The 16,916-nt window shown below is 39.0% G+C and overlaps 1 protein-coding gene across 5 annotated transcripts in view; it reads right to left on the bottom strand.

The window, feature by feature from the left end:
• Window positions 1-10,960: 10,960 nt before the first annotated feature.
• Window positions 10,961-16,916, bottom strand: part of YTHDC2 (YTH N6-methyladenosine RNA binding protein C2) — a 33,352-nt gene continuing 27,396 nt past the window's right edge. For all 5 annotated transcript variants that reach the window (XM_065661130.1, XM_065661131.1, XM_065661133.1 and 2 more), the window contains 5 exons: window positions 16,118-16,295; window positions 14,783-14,986; window positions 12,876-13,058; window positions 11,576-11,675; window positions 10,961-11,423 (listed from right to left, as the gene is read on the bottom strand). In XM_065661130.1, coding sequence (XP_065517202.1) covers window positions 11,586-11,675; window positions 12,876-13,058; window positions 14,783-14,986; window positions 16,118-16,295 — 655 coding nt within the window. In that variant the 3' untranslated portion in view covers window positions 10,961-11,423; window positions 11,576-11,585. The remainder of the gene's footprint in view (window positions 11,424-11,575; window positions 11,676-12,875; window positions 13,059-14,782; window positions 14,987-16,117; window positions 16,296-16,916) is intronic.

Raw genomic sequence — 16,916 nt, 5'->3', positions numbered from 1 at the left:
CATGTTTCCCTCACTTTTTTCTTAAGCCAGATCTATAAGATTTTACAATGTTCTGTCCTCCTGTCCTCCTTCCCACAGAAGGCAGAAAGCATTTATGAATCTCTGAGGCTCTAGGCAATAAATCCTGCAGTTTCAACTAGCACATTATTAGTATGAAAAAGAGACTAAACCCATACAGTATATTCTTTCAGCAAAGTCTTTCCAAGCAAAATGTATGTGTTTAAATATGTTTTAAATTATGGTTAATTTATACTTGAAAAGCTTTTAGCTGTAACTGCAGCAGCCAGTGTCATATCAGCAATTAGCATACACCTTAATTGTGTGAATACACACACAAAGTATTTTATAACTTAAAAATCTTTCACATATTTGAGTCCTTACAAGCAACAATTTTGTAATAACATTAAATTTCACCCCAAATAGTTGGCATATTTCTTGTCTGGATAGAAAGCCACCCTGGTAAACTGACTTGGATAACACATCACCTCCGTGGAAGTGGTTTTGTGATTCTCAGAGTAGGTGTCCGGTGCTACGTAGATCTAAGCATTTATGGAATGAATGGAAACTAGCTTTTACAGCAGATGAAACAAAATTTCTTTTTCAGTAGGGATATTATGTAAATAGACCCTTTCTGAAAATCCTTGGTCTTGTTAATGAAAATTTTTTGCTCTAGGTTTCCCAAAGCCAGAATCTTAGACATCAGATTCTTTGAAATTCCCAGGTTTTTATGCCCTTTCTAGTCTAGGCATTTGACCATCACGAGCTGTGATTTATCATTCGTACAATGATTAATTTTGGTCTGGGGTCTCCTTGTTCATCAGTGGGCTCTTTCCTGGTCTTAAAGCAGGTTCTAAATTCCTTCTTATAATTCTGGTTGTAACCCCTTGATCAGGATGTATCTCCTTTATCTTCCAACTTGCATTGGCCTTGAGGCTTTCCTTTACATAGGGTTACTACCAACTAAGGCTGTAGCAATTTTAGCTATCTGTGCTAAACGAGCAAAGTTGATTCACAAGTCTGTTGACGTCTCAGCTTTTCCCCGATTTTGAAAGAGCAAATATCCTTAGAGTGATTCCTTAAATTAAGGTTTTTTTTTGAGAAAGCTACTGGTGATGTTCTATTGCTTTAAGATTGATCTGTTCTTGAATTTGGGATGGCAGACATAATATAGACACTTGTTCTAAGAACTTATCATCCACAAAAGCAAATGGGATATAAGCTGAAACACATGGAGGGACTCTTCATTAGCGGGAGAGGGACTCTTCATTAGGGACTGTAGTGACAGTACAAGGGGTAATGGGTTAAAACTTAAACAGGGGAAGTTTAGATTGGATATAAGCAAGAAATTCTTTACTGTTATGATGGTGAGGCACTGGAATGGGTTGCCCAGGGAGGTTGTGAATGCTCCATCCCTGGCAGCATTCAAGGCCAGGTTGGACGAAGCCTTGGGTGGGATGGTTTTGTGTGAGGTGTCCCTGCCCATGGCAGGGGGGTTGGAACTAGATGATCTTAAGGTCCTTTCCAACCCGAACTATTCTATGATTCTATCCAGCTGAATCTAGCTCTTAAGCTGCTTCAGATTAATGTAACCTCAATTTGGATATACCTATGTCTGCAGGAAGATACCCCCTATAATTTAAGGCAAGAATTCAGGAGGTTTTAAGATTAAGTTTTCTTTCCCTAAACAAAATGGCTCTTTCAAAGTTGGTTTGGTTTTTGTTTTTTGTTTTTAATAATGTATGTTTTGTAGGTATTTGACTAGATAGGAATCCTGAGTTCATTAGTTCACTATAGTTTATATACACAATGTGTTCTCAAGTCATGTATGATTTTTGATATCCTGAAAATTTCAAAAGGTTGAGAGAAAAAAATATTTCTGCCTTTCGAAATGTTGCATTTTAAAAGTAATATGGAAATACATTTCAGAAATAATTTTAATCAATCACTGCTTTGCATTTTTGCTGCCTCAAAGCTGACTAATCTGATGCAATTGAGACAACTAAGTATTTTAATGGTTAAGATAATATTTTTGCCACAGATGTTTGGCTGAAAACCCAGCCCAATTTTGTCCTACTTGTGCTGGTCAGTGCCTTCTGAAAATTATTGGACCTTCTGTGGAACAGCAGGAAATCTTGCTGTGGGTCTGTTTAAGGGAGCTATTGCTAGTTAGTATGCTATAATGGAAAAGTGATGTTCTTGATGAGTGTTTCCTCTGGGAAAGCTGCAACATTTTCTGGATATGGTCTATAAAGTAAATGTTTGGACAGTTATGAGGCTTCTCTTTTTAATGATACGCTACACAGAAAGCATTTGTAGGCTGGAGTATTGTCCTTGATTTAGCAGTAGCAGTCATATTTCCCCTTCTTAGTAGCTGGTGCAGCGCTGTGGTTTTGACTTTCAGCCTGGGAACAGCGCTGATAACACCAATGTTTTTAGTTGCTGCTTAGTAATGTTTACTCTGACCAAGGATTTTCTGAGTCTCAGGCTCTGCCAGGGAGGAGGGGAAGCTGGGAGGAAGCAGAGACAGGACACCTGACCCAAACTAGCCAAAGGGGTATTCCATACCACAGCACGTCATGCCCAGTATATAAACTGGGGCAGTTACCCGGAAGGGCTAGATCATTGCTCGGGTCAGGCTGCTTATCGGTTCACAGGTGGCGAGTGGTTGTGCTCTCTTCCCTTGCTATTTCCCTTATCATTATTATTACTGGTGGTAGCAGCAGTGGTTTTGTGCTGTACCTTAGTTACTGGACTGTTCTTAAGTCAATCTGTGTGAGTTAAATTCTTTTGACTCTCTTCCCTATCCCTCTGGGAGCAGGGGGAGAGAAGGGGCAGGGAGTGAATGAGCGCCTGCCTGGTTCTGAGTTACAGCTGGGCTTAAACCACAAGTGTTAAAGTAGCAACAAGTTCATCCCAAGGAATAACATAGAAGTGAATGGATTTTAAACAGCACTATGTGATGCAAGTGAGTATTTAGTTTTGGATTCAAGATTAAAACATGTATTTTTTAAACATTTTTTTTCCTTTAATGCTTAAAGTTCCATTTTTTTTTCTTAAATCATTAGATAGCTTTTTCCTTTTTTTTTTTTTTTTTTTTTTAATACAGTGAGCCATTCATATCCCTGGTAGCTTCTTTAGTGACTACAGCAGGTCCCACAGTAGCCTGTTTTAGGTCTAACCTAACTTTCTAATGGTGCTGTGCCAGAGAATGTCTTTCGTCTGTATCTTTGAGAGTTGTGCACTTTTTTTAAGTTCTTGTTTTAACATTACTGCAAATAGTGTCAGCACACAGTATTGCAAAGTCTCAAGCAAACAAAAGACTACCGAAATTTCTTGTCTCCTGCCTATTTATAGCAGTCACTGAGAGCAGAAATGCAGACATGCTTCCAGTGAACACAGAACTGATCTTATCTTTCCCAAGCTGGAAGGGATCCATAAGGATCCTCAAATTCAATCCCCTGCTCCTAGCAGGACTACTTAACACTAAACCATATAGCTAAGAGCACTGTCCAGACACTCCTTGAACTGTCACCAGAGGAGATCAGCACTTTTCTCTCTGCGGTCCTCCGTGAGGAAGCTATAGACTCCATGAGGTCATCCTCAGCCTTCTCCTCTCCAGGCTGAACAAATCAAGGGGCCTCAGCCGCTCCTCCTAAGTCTTGCCCTCAAGGCCCTTCACCATCTCTGTTCCCCTCCTCTGGACACACTTCATGTCCCTATACTGAAGCACCCAAAACTACACCAGTGCAGAGCAGAGTGGGGCAATGACCTCCCTCAATCAGTTGCTATGCTGTGCTTGATGCACCCCAGGGCATGACTGCATCATTTGGTTTGTGGGTCATATTCATCTTCATATTCATACTCATATTCAACTTGCCATCAAGACCCCAGATCTCTTTCTGTGGGGATGCTCTCCAGCCTTTTGTCCTCAAATTTGTACATATAACCAGGATTACCCCACTCCAGGTGAAGAATACAGCACTTGCTGTTGTTAAATTTCATACAGTTGGTAACTGCTTAGCTTTCTTGTCTACCCAGACACCCTTGTAAGCTCTCTCTACCCTCAAGGGAGTCCACAACCTCGTTTATTATCATCAGTGAACTTAATGTACATTCAGTTCCTGCATCCAAATAATTTATAAAAACATCGAAGAGCACTGGCCCTGAAACTGAGCCCTGCAGAATCCCACTGGTGACTGGCCACCAGCCTAATATCAGCCATTTACTAAAACCCTTTGAGCCTGACTCATCAGTCAGTTGCTCACCCATTGTACAATAGACTTGTCCAGCTGTATGGTGGACATTTTGTCCAAAAGGATACTGTGAGAGATGATAGCAAACATTTTGCTAAAATAACAAAAAAAGTCCCCATATCCCTTGGTCAATTAGTTGGGTGACCTTGTCAAGAAAGGAAGTTCTTTAAGCTGGACTTCCCACTCATGAACCCATGTTGGCCAATGACCTCATTGCCTCTCAAGTGTTCAGCATTTTCCAGAATAACATTCTCTGTAACTTCAACAGGAACTGCAGTGCCTGCAGTGAGACTGACAGGCCTGTAATTACCAGGGTCTTCCTTCTTACCTTTCAATTGTGACAACATTCGCCACGTTCCAGTCTGCTGGACCTCTGGGTCCCAGTCTGCTGGGACCTCTCCAGACTTTCAAGACCATTGAAAAATAATGGAGAGTGGTCCAGAGATAACATTGGCCAGCTCTTTCAGTACCCTGGGGTGAATCCCATTAGGCCCCATACATCCATGCACACCAAACAAGTCTCAAAACAGTTTCAGGGTTGGCTGGGAGTTTATCACCCAGTCACAGGGCTCTAGGTTTCCCTGGGTTCATCACTGGTGTCAAAGACAGCTGTGAAGAAGGTTCCTACTTTGTCTACATACCTCTTTGTGAGGTGACAGACCTAGTTATCTCTGATCATCCTTCAGCTGTTAACATATTTAAAAATGCACTTTTTGTTGCCCTTCACACTGCTGGCTAGTTTGAATGCTAATCAAGCTCTGGCTCCGCAATTTTTCTCCCTTTAGTGCAAACAGCATTTCTGGTGCTCCCAGGCCTGCCTTTGCTTCCAACATGCATACACTTTCCTTTTCCCCCTAAGTTTGAGAAGACCCCTGCTCATCCCAGCTCACCTCCTGTCCAACTTGCTTGACTTTTGTCATTGCCTGCTCCTGAGCTCTTAAGAGATGGCTCCTACGTGTACAGCTCAAGCAGAGTAAAACAAAATTGCTCTAGAAAACTCTGTTGCTAGTACTCTACAACTGAAATAGCAAGGAGCAGTGCTCAGGGTGTTCCAGAGAAGCCTATTGACATCTGCTTTTCAGTTGGGCAAGGAGTCACATTTTCCACATGCTGAGGAACCAAGAACTAATAGACAAATCTTGAATCATTTTTATACACAGTATTTCAGTAAGAGGCACCTCACCAGGCATTCTCTAGTAAGCTCCTGACAAGCAATGCAGATGATAAACACCTCACTAAGAGGCTGAGAATGTACGAGGAAATAAAAACTTTATTAAGTTTTACAAGATCACAGAGAAAAGCCACATCTGGCATAGAAGCTGGATCCTCAACTCTTCCTGAGCTGACTTACAAAAAACACCATGTCCACTATTTCTTGCAGGTAAGTAGTGCTCCACAGAAGTAATGTTTACACAAGAATTTAAAGCCTTAATAACTTAAGAATTTAAAGTCTTTAATAACTAACAAATCCTTATTTCCCTGGTCTCATGCTGTCTTTTCCATGGGGGGTAGGGGTGGGGAAGGTATAGGTATTTAAACAACTTTAAGACATATCCTTTTAATACCTACCTGCCAATAGTACCTCTTGTCCTTTTCCTTTTTAGAGAAGAGAAAACTCATGGATTAGTACATCACATATAATGCAACAGGCTACTGTATAAATTCCTTACCATAATTCACTGGTTTTCCTGAGGAGAGGCCATTTCATGTGCACCTGCTAATAAATCTAGGGGTTTTTTTTAAGAGTCCCAGGAGATAAGAGCCCATATGCTAACCAACTGCACCACCTAGCTTCATGCTAAAGCATCTTCAGAGTTCTATTCTCCTAATACCAGTGCTTATATTCCTGCGACGTGAATGCTTCTTCTAGTTTCACCCCTACTCATCTGGTGTCTCACCACAGATATTAGAAACAATTCACTAGCTTTGATGTTTTGAGAGCTAAGAAACATCTCACCTAAAAATATGCAGTAATGGTATTCCTAGGAGTATAACAGAGTGACCTTATTTACCCTTCTTTTCTTCAGTCTTGCACAATGGTGTGACCTTTCAGTCCGTGAATGCTTCCTATAACTCTTGTGTCCACATTTACCAAAGCTTGATAGTGTCTGCTTTTGGTTTGATTCATTACTTAGTGGAGCAATATAGATTAAAGCAAAACTCAGTATGTGTGAGTTCCACCACTTACTGACCTTATGTCTAGGAAGTCAAAGGCTACCTTGAGTCCCATTTCCAGCAATATTTCCTTTTCTAGGTTTGTTAAAACAGGGTGCCTGTGATCTCTGACTTCAGTCCAAATTGTCCTGACTCTCAAGAGAGAACAGGTACCTCCTCAACAAGACTCAATTCTGACAAAAACATGTTTTCTGCAGCATTAGAACTTGAGTACTTGGAAACAAAATAGCAGATTTTGTGTACCTCCCTTGGACAAACAAGCCACAGCATGGTTTTTAACTACTTTCTGACATCATCCTCTTAAAGAGGAATGAAAGCAGAACAAAGGAGCTAAACTATACCTCAATGTCAGACTAAAGAGCAATATAAATATGCCTGCTGCAGTCCTCCAAGGTCCAAGCTGGGACACATTCATTTGTAACATATCTGCACAGTGCCTCTGAGAGCAGACCTGGAGAAATTCACACATGAAATCTACACCGCATATACGTTACTTTAATAACTTCAATTCAACCAGCATAGGCAACCAGGAAAATAAACTAGAAGCATCAGCTCATGATTCTCTTGGAAGCTTCACAGCCTGCCTGAAAGGTGTCAGGGCCCTTGTCTATCTCCCTCCTAGACTGACTTCTCATCAAGCCAGACTAGTTTGTCAGACCTCTCCCAGAATAAAAGGTAGATCCCTCTTTCACGTAAAAGATGTGGATAGAGCACAGTCATTCTCTTACAGTGATGACATTTCATTTAGTATAGTTTTAGGACTGCTGAAAGCAGCAGCCATTGAACTGTTGCCCTTGCCAAGTTGCAAGACAGAGTTTTTCATTACTAACTGTAAACAAAGTAATGCAAAAAGTATGAGTACAGAATCAGTTAAGCTGAACAAAACCATGAAAACAATCAACAAATGAGGGTTTGTGTTCTTATTTTGACATAATTCACAGCAAGCTTGTCAGCCAACAGGGATATTTCCCTTTTCTGCCCAGCTTGCTTTTAAAAAAAGTTATTAAGAGGTTTCAGAAGAGCAGAAAGTACTAATCTATTTTACACATATCACACAGTTTCACTCTCAGTTTCTGCCAGTGTCCAGAACATCCTCATACATGCCCAATTTTGACAACTGTAATTTGTTCCTTAGTTTTCTTTGACTGCTGCTAGGCTTCACCGGATATTCACTACAGACAGAAGAAAAGGGGTACATTATGTAAGAGCCTCAGGTTAAAAATCTCTGCTCATACATCAACCGCACCAAGTGCAACATATCCAGTAACACACACAAAGTTACAAGATCTGCCTGGGAATCTCAGAGCTGTGCACTATGCAACACAGGGCAAAAAATAGCAATTTCACACCCACATGGTATGAAATTAGCTTTAAAACTCCTTCTGGACTTGACACGAATAAAATACAACCTCGTTTCTGAATTGCCTGATTCAATTATATGCCATGGTTTTTTTAGTATCTCCAGGACTAACTTTCATTTTCTAATGTCATGCAAGGTACTCCCTCAGTCTGCTTTCCAGACAACTGATTTGTCTTTAAATCCCAACTTATACTTTAAGTGACATCCTTCCAAATTCTGTAAAAGAATCGCAACAAAAAAATGAAACTTTAAATCCAGAGCAGCAACACCTTCTTTCTGCACTGTGGTACCTGCTAGAAGATGCAACAAAGACAGCAGCAATGATGGTTGAAAACAGTTTAGTGTAATCTACAGGAAAGAAAACACTGTGAGTAAAAAGATCTGGAGCAAAGCAGTCAAACTGCTAATATTATTCAGGTAGTAAAAGCTGTGACAGAACACATCTAGAAAGTGGCTGTTTTGAAACAATCACTTCAGCTCCATGGAGGGGGAGGGAGGGTGGGTGGGGAAAGTAGCTGCAGAAACCACTCTTAATTCACTTAAAACACAAAGCACCTAGGGGTAACTACAAACTGATCCAACCACAACCTACAGGTTAGGTCTACCATGTATTAGCTATGATTTAATTTTGACAAGTCAGTATCAAGCATTTAAAATGGAAGGTGAAAAAAATTCTAGAGTAGAAATTTAACGCACCATCATTGAGATGATGGAGCAGAAATTATACCAGTTCAATAGTAGCAAAAAAAATGAAAAGAAAAAAAAAAAACAACAAAAAACAAACAACCCAAAACCAAACAAACAAAAAAGCAAGTATTGAAATAGTTGCAACAAATAAGAAATTTTAGGCTACTAAGTATTTAACAAACAAAGTACTTAACAAAAATATGTATTTAACAAACTTTCTTCAGATCCTAGAAAGTCTTGGTAGTCAAAAGGCAGCAAGAGCTGGGACCACTTGCAGGTGGGTGCTGTGCCTGTGAAGCCAGTACCTATTGGCTGTAAATAGGCTCTGAGTGGACCAAGCCTTTTTTGATTAGTGGGCACCAGTGGGCCATATGGGACAATGTCCACACAGGTCTTCCTCTGCCACAGGGGCTACTGTTAAAGCAAGACTGATAATGAGCCTAGTGATGCACAGGGACTAGCCTTGTTCTCAGTCATCTCGGAGTGGTTCTCTGAACACATGGTAGAGCTGCCTGGAAAACAGTATCTACACTTCCTGCTAGAAGCTATAGTTGGATCCCAGACTCCAGTGAGTCTCCATGCTTTCTGAAACTCAAATTGTGTTCCCCCTATCATGTAACATATTTGCAAGTCATGTTAAATAATCCACAATAACAGATTTGTGATAGCACCAGCTTAATTTGGATAGGTCTGTCCTCATGAAAGAGCATGCAGAAGCACCTGTCATACCTCAAGCAGCATCATGCTCTGTTTTAACAACCAATCAGATTATTCAGACTTTAGAAGGGGAGGACTCAGACAGAATTGTCTGAATCTGAATCAGACCAAGTATCATCCTAATCTTCTGGGTCTCTATATAAAGAAATTCCCTTTTCCACAGCTTCCAGATGATAGTCAAGTATTTCCTAGACAAATACTGCTACATCGGGGAACACACATTGCTCTAGTTTCTCCACATTAGCCCAACAGATTTTAACATAGGCAGATGCTAGAGTTTTCTTTCTCCTTTACTGCAGCCCTAGCGTCCTGTTGGATGTTGCCCAGTTATTTTCACAGGTAGCCAGCCAGAGCTGCTTTGAAATGCTGCTCAGTATCAATAAGGAAATGAACTAATAGATACAAGCAGGGTAATGCTTCCTTTACACTTCTGTCTCTCTGGCTTACTCTCAAAGTAGAATCTGACCCTGCAGGCTGGGCAAGGTCCTAAAATAACCAATTAAGGCACTCATTATAGGGTCAGGCTTGGTCATGCTGCAGTGTACCATATCTCTCCTCTTACATCAGAGAGTAAGGGCTTAACTATAACTCTGACAACTTTCAGTTTTACTATATGGTAACAGGCACCAGACCAACAGCTTCAGGGATAAACAGTTTATGTCTAAATAACAGTACAGGCAAACATACAGATCAGCAGTACAATTACCTGGGTCCTATAACAGCAAGTCAAGTAATTCACCAAGACTGGGCTAGACCTAATATCTGGGCTTGCAAAGACTTACATGAGCATGGTTGTCAGGTAGGCAACCTCTTCTCCAGGCAAGTGACCAGGACCAGCCAACAAGCTTGGGGAATGCATATTCCTTGGCTGGACTGTCCTTTTTTACCACCAAGCTGCAGAAGCACAGTTTGGACTTTTTAGCAAAACATTACACCCTTCTGTGCTAGCTCTGTCCTTAGTGTGCATGGGGCTGGGAATCCTGTACAAGTCAATACAACCCAACATTCCTTTGACGGCAGGAGACTGGAAGTACTGTCTAACACAACAAAAGCCTCACAGCTCTGCTGTATGCACCACCTCCAGAAATACTGCACTAGACAATACTCACCTTACAAGGACCCAGCTAGTCTTGCAAAGGCAAAACTGACTGTTTATGTATGGAAGACACTATACAGGATGGGAGAACTAATGCACAGGGTACTCTGAACTATGTGAACATTGTTGGTGTGAATATATGGTTAATAAGTGAATATTTCACTCATTAAAAAGTGAGAGTGTGGGCTCAGAAGTAGAAAAAGCTTTTAGTTTAATCTAATAATGACTACAAGCATAACGCTGACGAGAAGCAGACTGAATTTTGCTGGCCTCATAGTACAGGGTATTAATGACTAAGAAGCCAATAATTCAAAATAACTGAAGTATAAAAGAAATAAATTGAAAGAAGAAGTAAAGGAATAAAGCATGAAGACTACGCTGAAAGATGAATAAAGTTGTAGTACAAGTTAGTGAACTATTAAGACTACCATTTGGCAGCAGGCCTCCAAAAGACTGTTTTCCAGCTTGCCAAAGTATGACTACCTTTAAAAGATGAAAAATACCTAAAAATGGAAACACTGCTAGACTAATCCATTCTCAGAGGTATCATGCTCCTTTCATTTATGTATTTAAATTAAAATTTAACATTCTCCTGCTACCCAATTGTTTGTATGAATATATCCTGCTCTCTCACACTGTGCATACGGAAGTTCAACCAATACTTACAGAATCTTTCAATATACTTGGAGACATGTATTCTCAATTTATTTAAGCAAACTGCAAGATTGATTAATTCACATTACACTGGTTTCTCTCACAGATTTTATTGTGTTGAGAAAGTTTTAAATGTAAACTGTATATTTAAACTGTCGGCTGTGCTATTTTAAACCCACAAACAACTTGCATGTGGTCCACTGCTTCAAACTCAGTTTGGAATTTAAATGTGTTTTTAAATATCAACTGCATGCTACTATAAAGAACTAATTCAGTCAAAACCAGGCTGGTGAATAACATCAGGACATTTGTTAGGACAAGGAAATATTGAAACCAACATAATTCCCCTTATTTTTCCCCTACTAGCTTCACAGCATGACTAACAACTTCTGGAGCTTGTTGTGCCACCTTCTTCCTCATCTTCATACTGCAGGCATGCTACTGGTTCTAGTAGTTATAGCTGACGTTTCAACCACGACAGCTAAAATTAAAAAAATAAAAAAAAAAGTCAAAAGAAAGATAATATTTAGTACTAAGTGTACCTATTTGTCCACATACTATAAAGGATAGATAGTACTGCAATGATACATTGTATGTATTATAAAACCAGCAAGTAATACATAAAATAACTACCTCTATCACATTACTTGTCATGCTCAGTTGACTTTTTTCCTGTCGAAGGAATACTGTCCCAAAGCTGTAGCAACTGCTCTCCAACCTGTGGTTCCAGTTCCTACAAATGAGCAAGAAATTACAGAAGTTATCTGCGCTGCTACTATTGAACATATGGAGACTATAACAAAACTGTTAGATGAAGTTCCTGCTAATTGCTCTCAGTCTTTCTGAAAGAGCTCCTTCATTTTGCTATAGAAACGTAGATTAGAACTCCTGCATAGGAAAAGTTTTTTTACTAGGGCTCAGAGACAAGACAAGAACTTCTGTAAGGTACCTTGGTATTCAGGTTGTTTGAATTTTATTATTCACAGCAAGATGTTAGTTCTTAAGAACAGAATTCCAAGTGAACAGATCACCACCATATACAATGCACCATATGCTTTGTACCTTCCACAAGTCACTTATTAACTAATGATCATTATTCTCCGTATCTCTTAAGTTTCATTCCATCAAGTGTGGTACAGAATGTGGAAAGGCAGGTCACCTGCCACTATACAATGGCTCCTGGGGGTATCATATATATTAACAGACTGTTTTTCGGATCATTAAGACTCTTTAGGTCTTAAGAGCCACTTACAACAGAAGCACTGTTAACTCCATTACATACTATCTTCCCTTCTTCATTCCTACAACTGGAGAGGTTCTGGAGAAGTAGCAAGAAGATGATTAGGAAGTTTAGCTCTAGCATCTCTAAAGATATTTTGGGAGTGGACTGGGAAGAATGCAGAAACTGCCAGAGAACTCTTGTTCCAGCTCTCTTCCAGCTTTTTGCAGTTGCATTTAGCTTTAACACAATGGAGAACTAAGCCTTATTCTGCCTCAAATCTCAAGATTCTTTTCAGGCTTTACAGAAAATTCAAAGCTATAACGATGGACAGTTACTCAGGTGTAACAGACTACCTCAGAGAACAAGTCTGAACCAAACAAGGAACAAAACTCTACAACCAAAATTAAAAAACAAAACAAATAAAAAACCCAACAAACAACCAAAAAAACCCCAAACCACCAACTTTTATCTCTGGAAGTATCCAGGGTTTGTTTTTTTTTTTGTTTTTGTTTTTTTTTTTAATGCCTATTCAGCAAAAAACTGCTTTGATTCCATTACTTCAACAATAACGCATTAGCAGAATCACAATGTGCATCAAGGAACTGTGATCGAGATTAACAGATATGTAAGTAGAACTGAGATAAATGTCAAGGCTAAACAAGCTAACAAACAATACACCAAGTAAAGAAGACTTCAGAAGAGAACATTTACCTGGCCATCCCTGCTTATTTGTACTTTCTTATTGTCATTCCAAGGGTTGAGCAAATGGTGTGCAAACTGAAAAGGAATGCTTTCTTTTCGGATCCACTCCACCTTAAATACACCTCCAAAACCAGCAGATCCCCAGTCTTGACTTTTCTCACACCCTATCTCTGACGCCATTCTAGCAAAACCCTGGAGCAAAAATGAAAATATAAAAGGAAAGACACATTTACACCCTTTATGCTTACATTGGAATTAAATGACTTGACTATATATGAAACTTTCAAATTAGTTTCAAAGTACTCTCCCCCATTAAGCTGGATCTTTTGAAGTGTCGACACCTAGAAAGTTGTATGTGATTTCCCACTTCAAATATGCCTTCCAGGGTTTCACTACAGAATGTCTCTCAATTCATCTCTCACAATTATCATTCAAAGGCTTTTTTAGCTTTATAACAGAAGTGGAAAAGGTGTTGCAGAACCACCTGAATCCTAAGGAATCAAGATTAACGTTCTACTACGTAATAGTTCATTAGCTATTCCTTGTTAGTTGTAGATATTCTTTTCAGAAATCCATTCCTTCTTTCCCATGTTGCCTCTATGATAACAAAATTTCACATGGAATTATGAGTATAGCTGTTTTTCAAGGAAAGAGGTCCAAGTTGCTTTTTTATTTCCTTACTTCAACAAAGAGGGAAGAAAAACTCAAACCACCACAAACAAAACAAACCACCACACACCAAACTTATCAGCTATGCATGAAAACTTATGCCAGTTATGACTTAAGAGTCCAAGAGATGCAGTGCACTACTGAAGTCAGCAGCACACACTACTGTTGTAATGCAGTCCTAGACAGCTCAAGCCAGACTTAAATAGAAATTAATAAAAGGAACAGGGGAAAAATAAAGGTGGAAAGTAAACAGACACTTGTTACAAGAGAATATTCATACTGTTAATCCCATGAATGTCCAGTGCATGGTCACAACTAGAAGGCTAAGGCAACATCTACCACCTATGCTCCTGACTTCAGCATGCCTTTCTCTCCCAGTTTTCTCATCTAGAGCACCAATACAATAGCCCATTTTCAGTAACAACTGATGTGCTGAAAATTACTTTCCATTATTGCATTTGCAAATCATCATACATATATCTCAGCATAATCCTTCAGCAGTGGCACCAAGGCAGCTGTATTTGGGCTAGTTCATTAGATTTAAAGTTTAGCTGATTTCCATTAATAGTTTCTATAAAAAGAGCTAAGTTGAGCTTTCTTTTTTCCTGGAAGAACTGAGTTTAGCCCACTCTAGAATACAGCCAACCCGCAACTTTGCACTACTTCACTACAGGTCAAGTCTTAAACTTCAAATGGCTATAGATTTGTCAACAAGTTGTTCACAAACACTTTGCTAAACTTGAAGTAAAGAAACAGCTCTGGAAGAATCATGGCCATGACCTTCCAGCTCCTGACTTACAAACTACAGTTCAGACAGATTTTATTAAAATTTTTAATAAACACATTTATGTATTTATTAAATGACTGGCTTTAGAAAGCTTTGACTTAACTGTAACTGCTTGTTACAATGTTTACTTTGGCAAGCAGAGAAAAGAGTAGCAATCCCTGGTTTGTTTGGATATATTTTGTTGTTTTAAAGAATTAATGTGGAGTCTAAACATTATTCGGACTCAAGATGCTCGGAAGCAATTAATTCTTAGCCTTTGAGTGACAAACTGACTTAGCTAAAAAGGCGTATTTCAGAGAAGAATGAAGTACTCTTTTATCAGCAACCAGTTACTTTTGCTTGCTAATCTTCTTAGAGGTCAGAAGTCATAAGCAAAAACCTCCATACTACACACAGTCATTTGCTGCACTCTCCTAAACCATTAACCACAGCTAATATTTAGTATTAACTAAGGACTCACCTGAAAGTGTCCAGACCCTTGAACAGAAAATATCAAGTAAACCATGCTGCTCTCCCAAAAGGCTCTATTTAGCTTTCGTTCATTACTTGGTGTAGTAGACCATATACCCTTCTGTTGAGAAATATCAATGTTTTGCACATTGCTACTTTTCATTATAAAGTACCAGACTGGCATATTTGGTCTTGGTGAAGGAGATTTGGAATCCTGGAAGTATTAAATAAAATTAAATTAAGCTAAAAAAAAAAACCCCTAACAAAACAACCAAACAAACAAAACCCAAACAACTACCACACAAACAAAAAAAAACCCAACAACCAAAAAAACCCCAACTAGGCTTTAGTTCTAGAGTTTTAAACACACAAAGATAGAAATCCCTTGAATGCATTCCTATGCTTTTCACCCAGATTCTACAAGAAACACAGAAGCTATCAGCTGGTACTGTCTGAATTTTAAAACGTATTTTACATTCCTTCAGCACTTTCCAAAATAATAATTCATTCATCAGGGGCAGCAAAGAAGATTGGCAGAACAGGCCTAAATAGTCTAGTGATCAATTACAATTCTTTGAAGTCTGACACACTTTCAGATGACACAAAATTAATCATTCGAGACTGTAGAATGAAGCAAAATACTCATATTTCCACCTTCAGGAAAAATAAGTTTTCTCCCTTTTATACTGTCTGAATTTAAAAACTTGAAGATTTAAGAGGAATTATTAAATCCTTCAATGAGTCTGTGCCTAGACGAACAATGGGGTTTCCTCTCAGTGATCTCTTCAATATTACTGCAGTTCAAGTACACAGGGAGAGTTATATCAATAACACCATTAAAAAACGTGTACTTTATTAAAATAACCATAATTAAAAAAGAAAGCAGCCATAATAAGGCAGATAAAACATAACTTGAAGAGAACTGGTATCAATGTATGCAATTCCACAAACAGAGGAAGACAGAATACAAAAAATTCAAAGTGCATGCACTGTATACAAATTTATTACAAGAAAAAGATAAATAATAATACACCTTCACTTGGTATTGTGTCAAGTTTCAAAATAAAAACCAAACATGATCTTTCCTAGCTTGGACAGCTTTACCTCAGCAGTCTGCAAAGAATAAAATCATTACTGTATTAAACCAGTATAACAAGGACATCCAGTCTAGATCTTAAGTTCTAGAATAATGTAAGTACTATGCAGCTGTTAAAAATGATAATTTAAGTTAGATTCTTTATTTATCAATATAATACCTGATAGCTGCTGAAAGATACCAGCAAATTTATTTCTGAAGTTCTATTAATTCTGAAAAGTAGGGTAATTTGTTTACGAGAACTCTTACCTTTCCCGAGGCTGGAGAAGAAGGACTAGCACAGGGGCTTGGATAGCTACTGCTGTCTGTAGACCTCACTGATGATTGGTCTGACCTGTCATCTGAAGCTCGTTTGGAGTGCAAAATGGCTTTGTCCTTGTACTTCTTTGCCTGGTGAAGTGCAGGAGGTGTAGACTTCATTAAAACTCTAAAAAATAAGGTAGATACAGGACATACCAGCGATTTCATAAGGTGGCACAGAACAATTTATATCTACATATTAGCATGTCTATATATATATTATAGTAATTCCAAAAGATATTAAACACTATCCGAAAAAACACTGGTAATGCATTGTATTTGAATCTTAGGATTAAACCTCTTCTGTGACTTCTTGGCAGAGATTACAATTCATGGACAATATTCCTGGTTGTCTCTCAAAAAGCAGGCGCACATATGAAACGCTTCTCAATGAAATTACAACTATTGTGCAGCACAGAATCATAGAATAGTTAAGGTTGGAAAGGACCTTAAGATCATCTAGTTCCAACGCCCATGCATGGGCAGGGACATCTCACACTAAACCATGTCACCCAAGGCTCTGTCCAACCTGGCCTTGAACACTGACAGGGATGGAGCATTGACAACTTCCCTGGGCAACCCATTCCAGTGCCTCACCACCCTTACAGTAAAGAACTTCTTCCTTATATCCAATCTAAACTTCCCCTGTTTACGTTTGAACCCATTACCCCTTGTCCTATCACTACAGTCCCTAATGAAGAGTCCCTCCACAGCATCCTTATAAGCCCCCTTCAGATACTGGAAGGAT

This window comes from Lathamus discolor, chromosome Z, assembly GCF_037157495.1.
Source record: "Lathamus discolor isolate bLatDis1 chromosome Z, bLatDis1.hap1, whole genome shotgun sequence".
NCBI classification, from domain to species: Eukaryota; Metazoa; Chordata; class Aves; order Psittaciformes; family Psittacidae; genus Lathamus; species Lathamus discolor.
The sequence above is the reverse complement of the archived record's forward strand: the minus strand, read 5'-3'. Positions and strand labels throughout refer to the sequence as shown.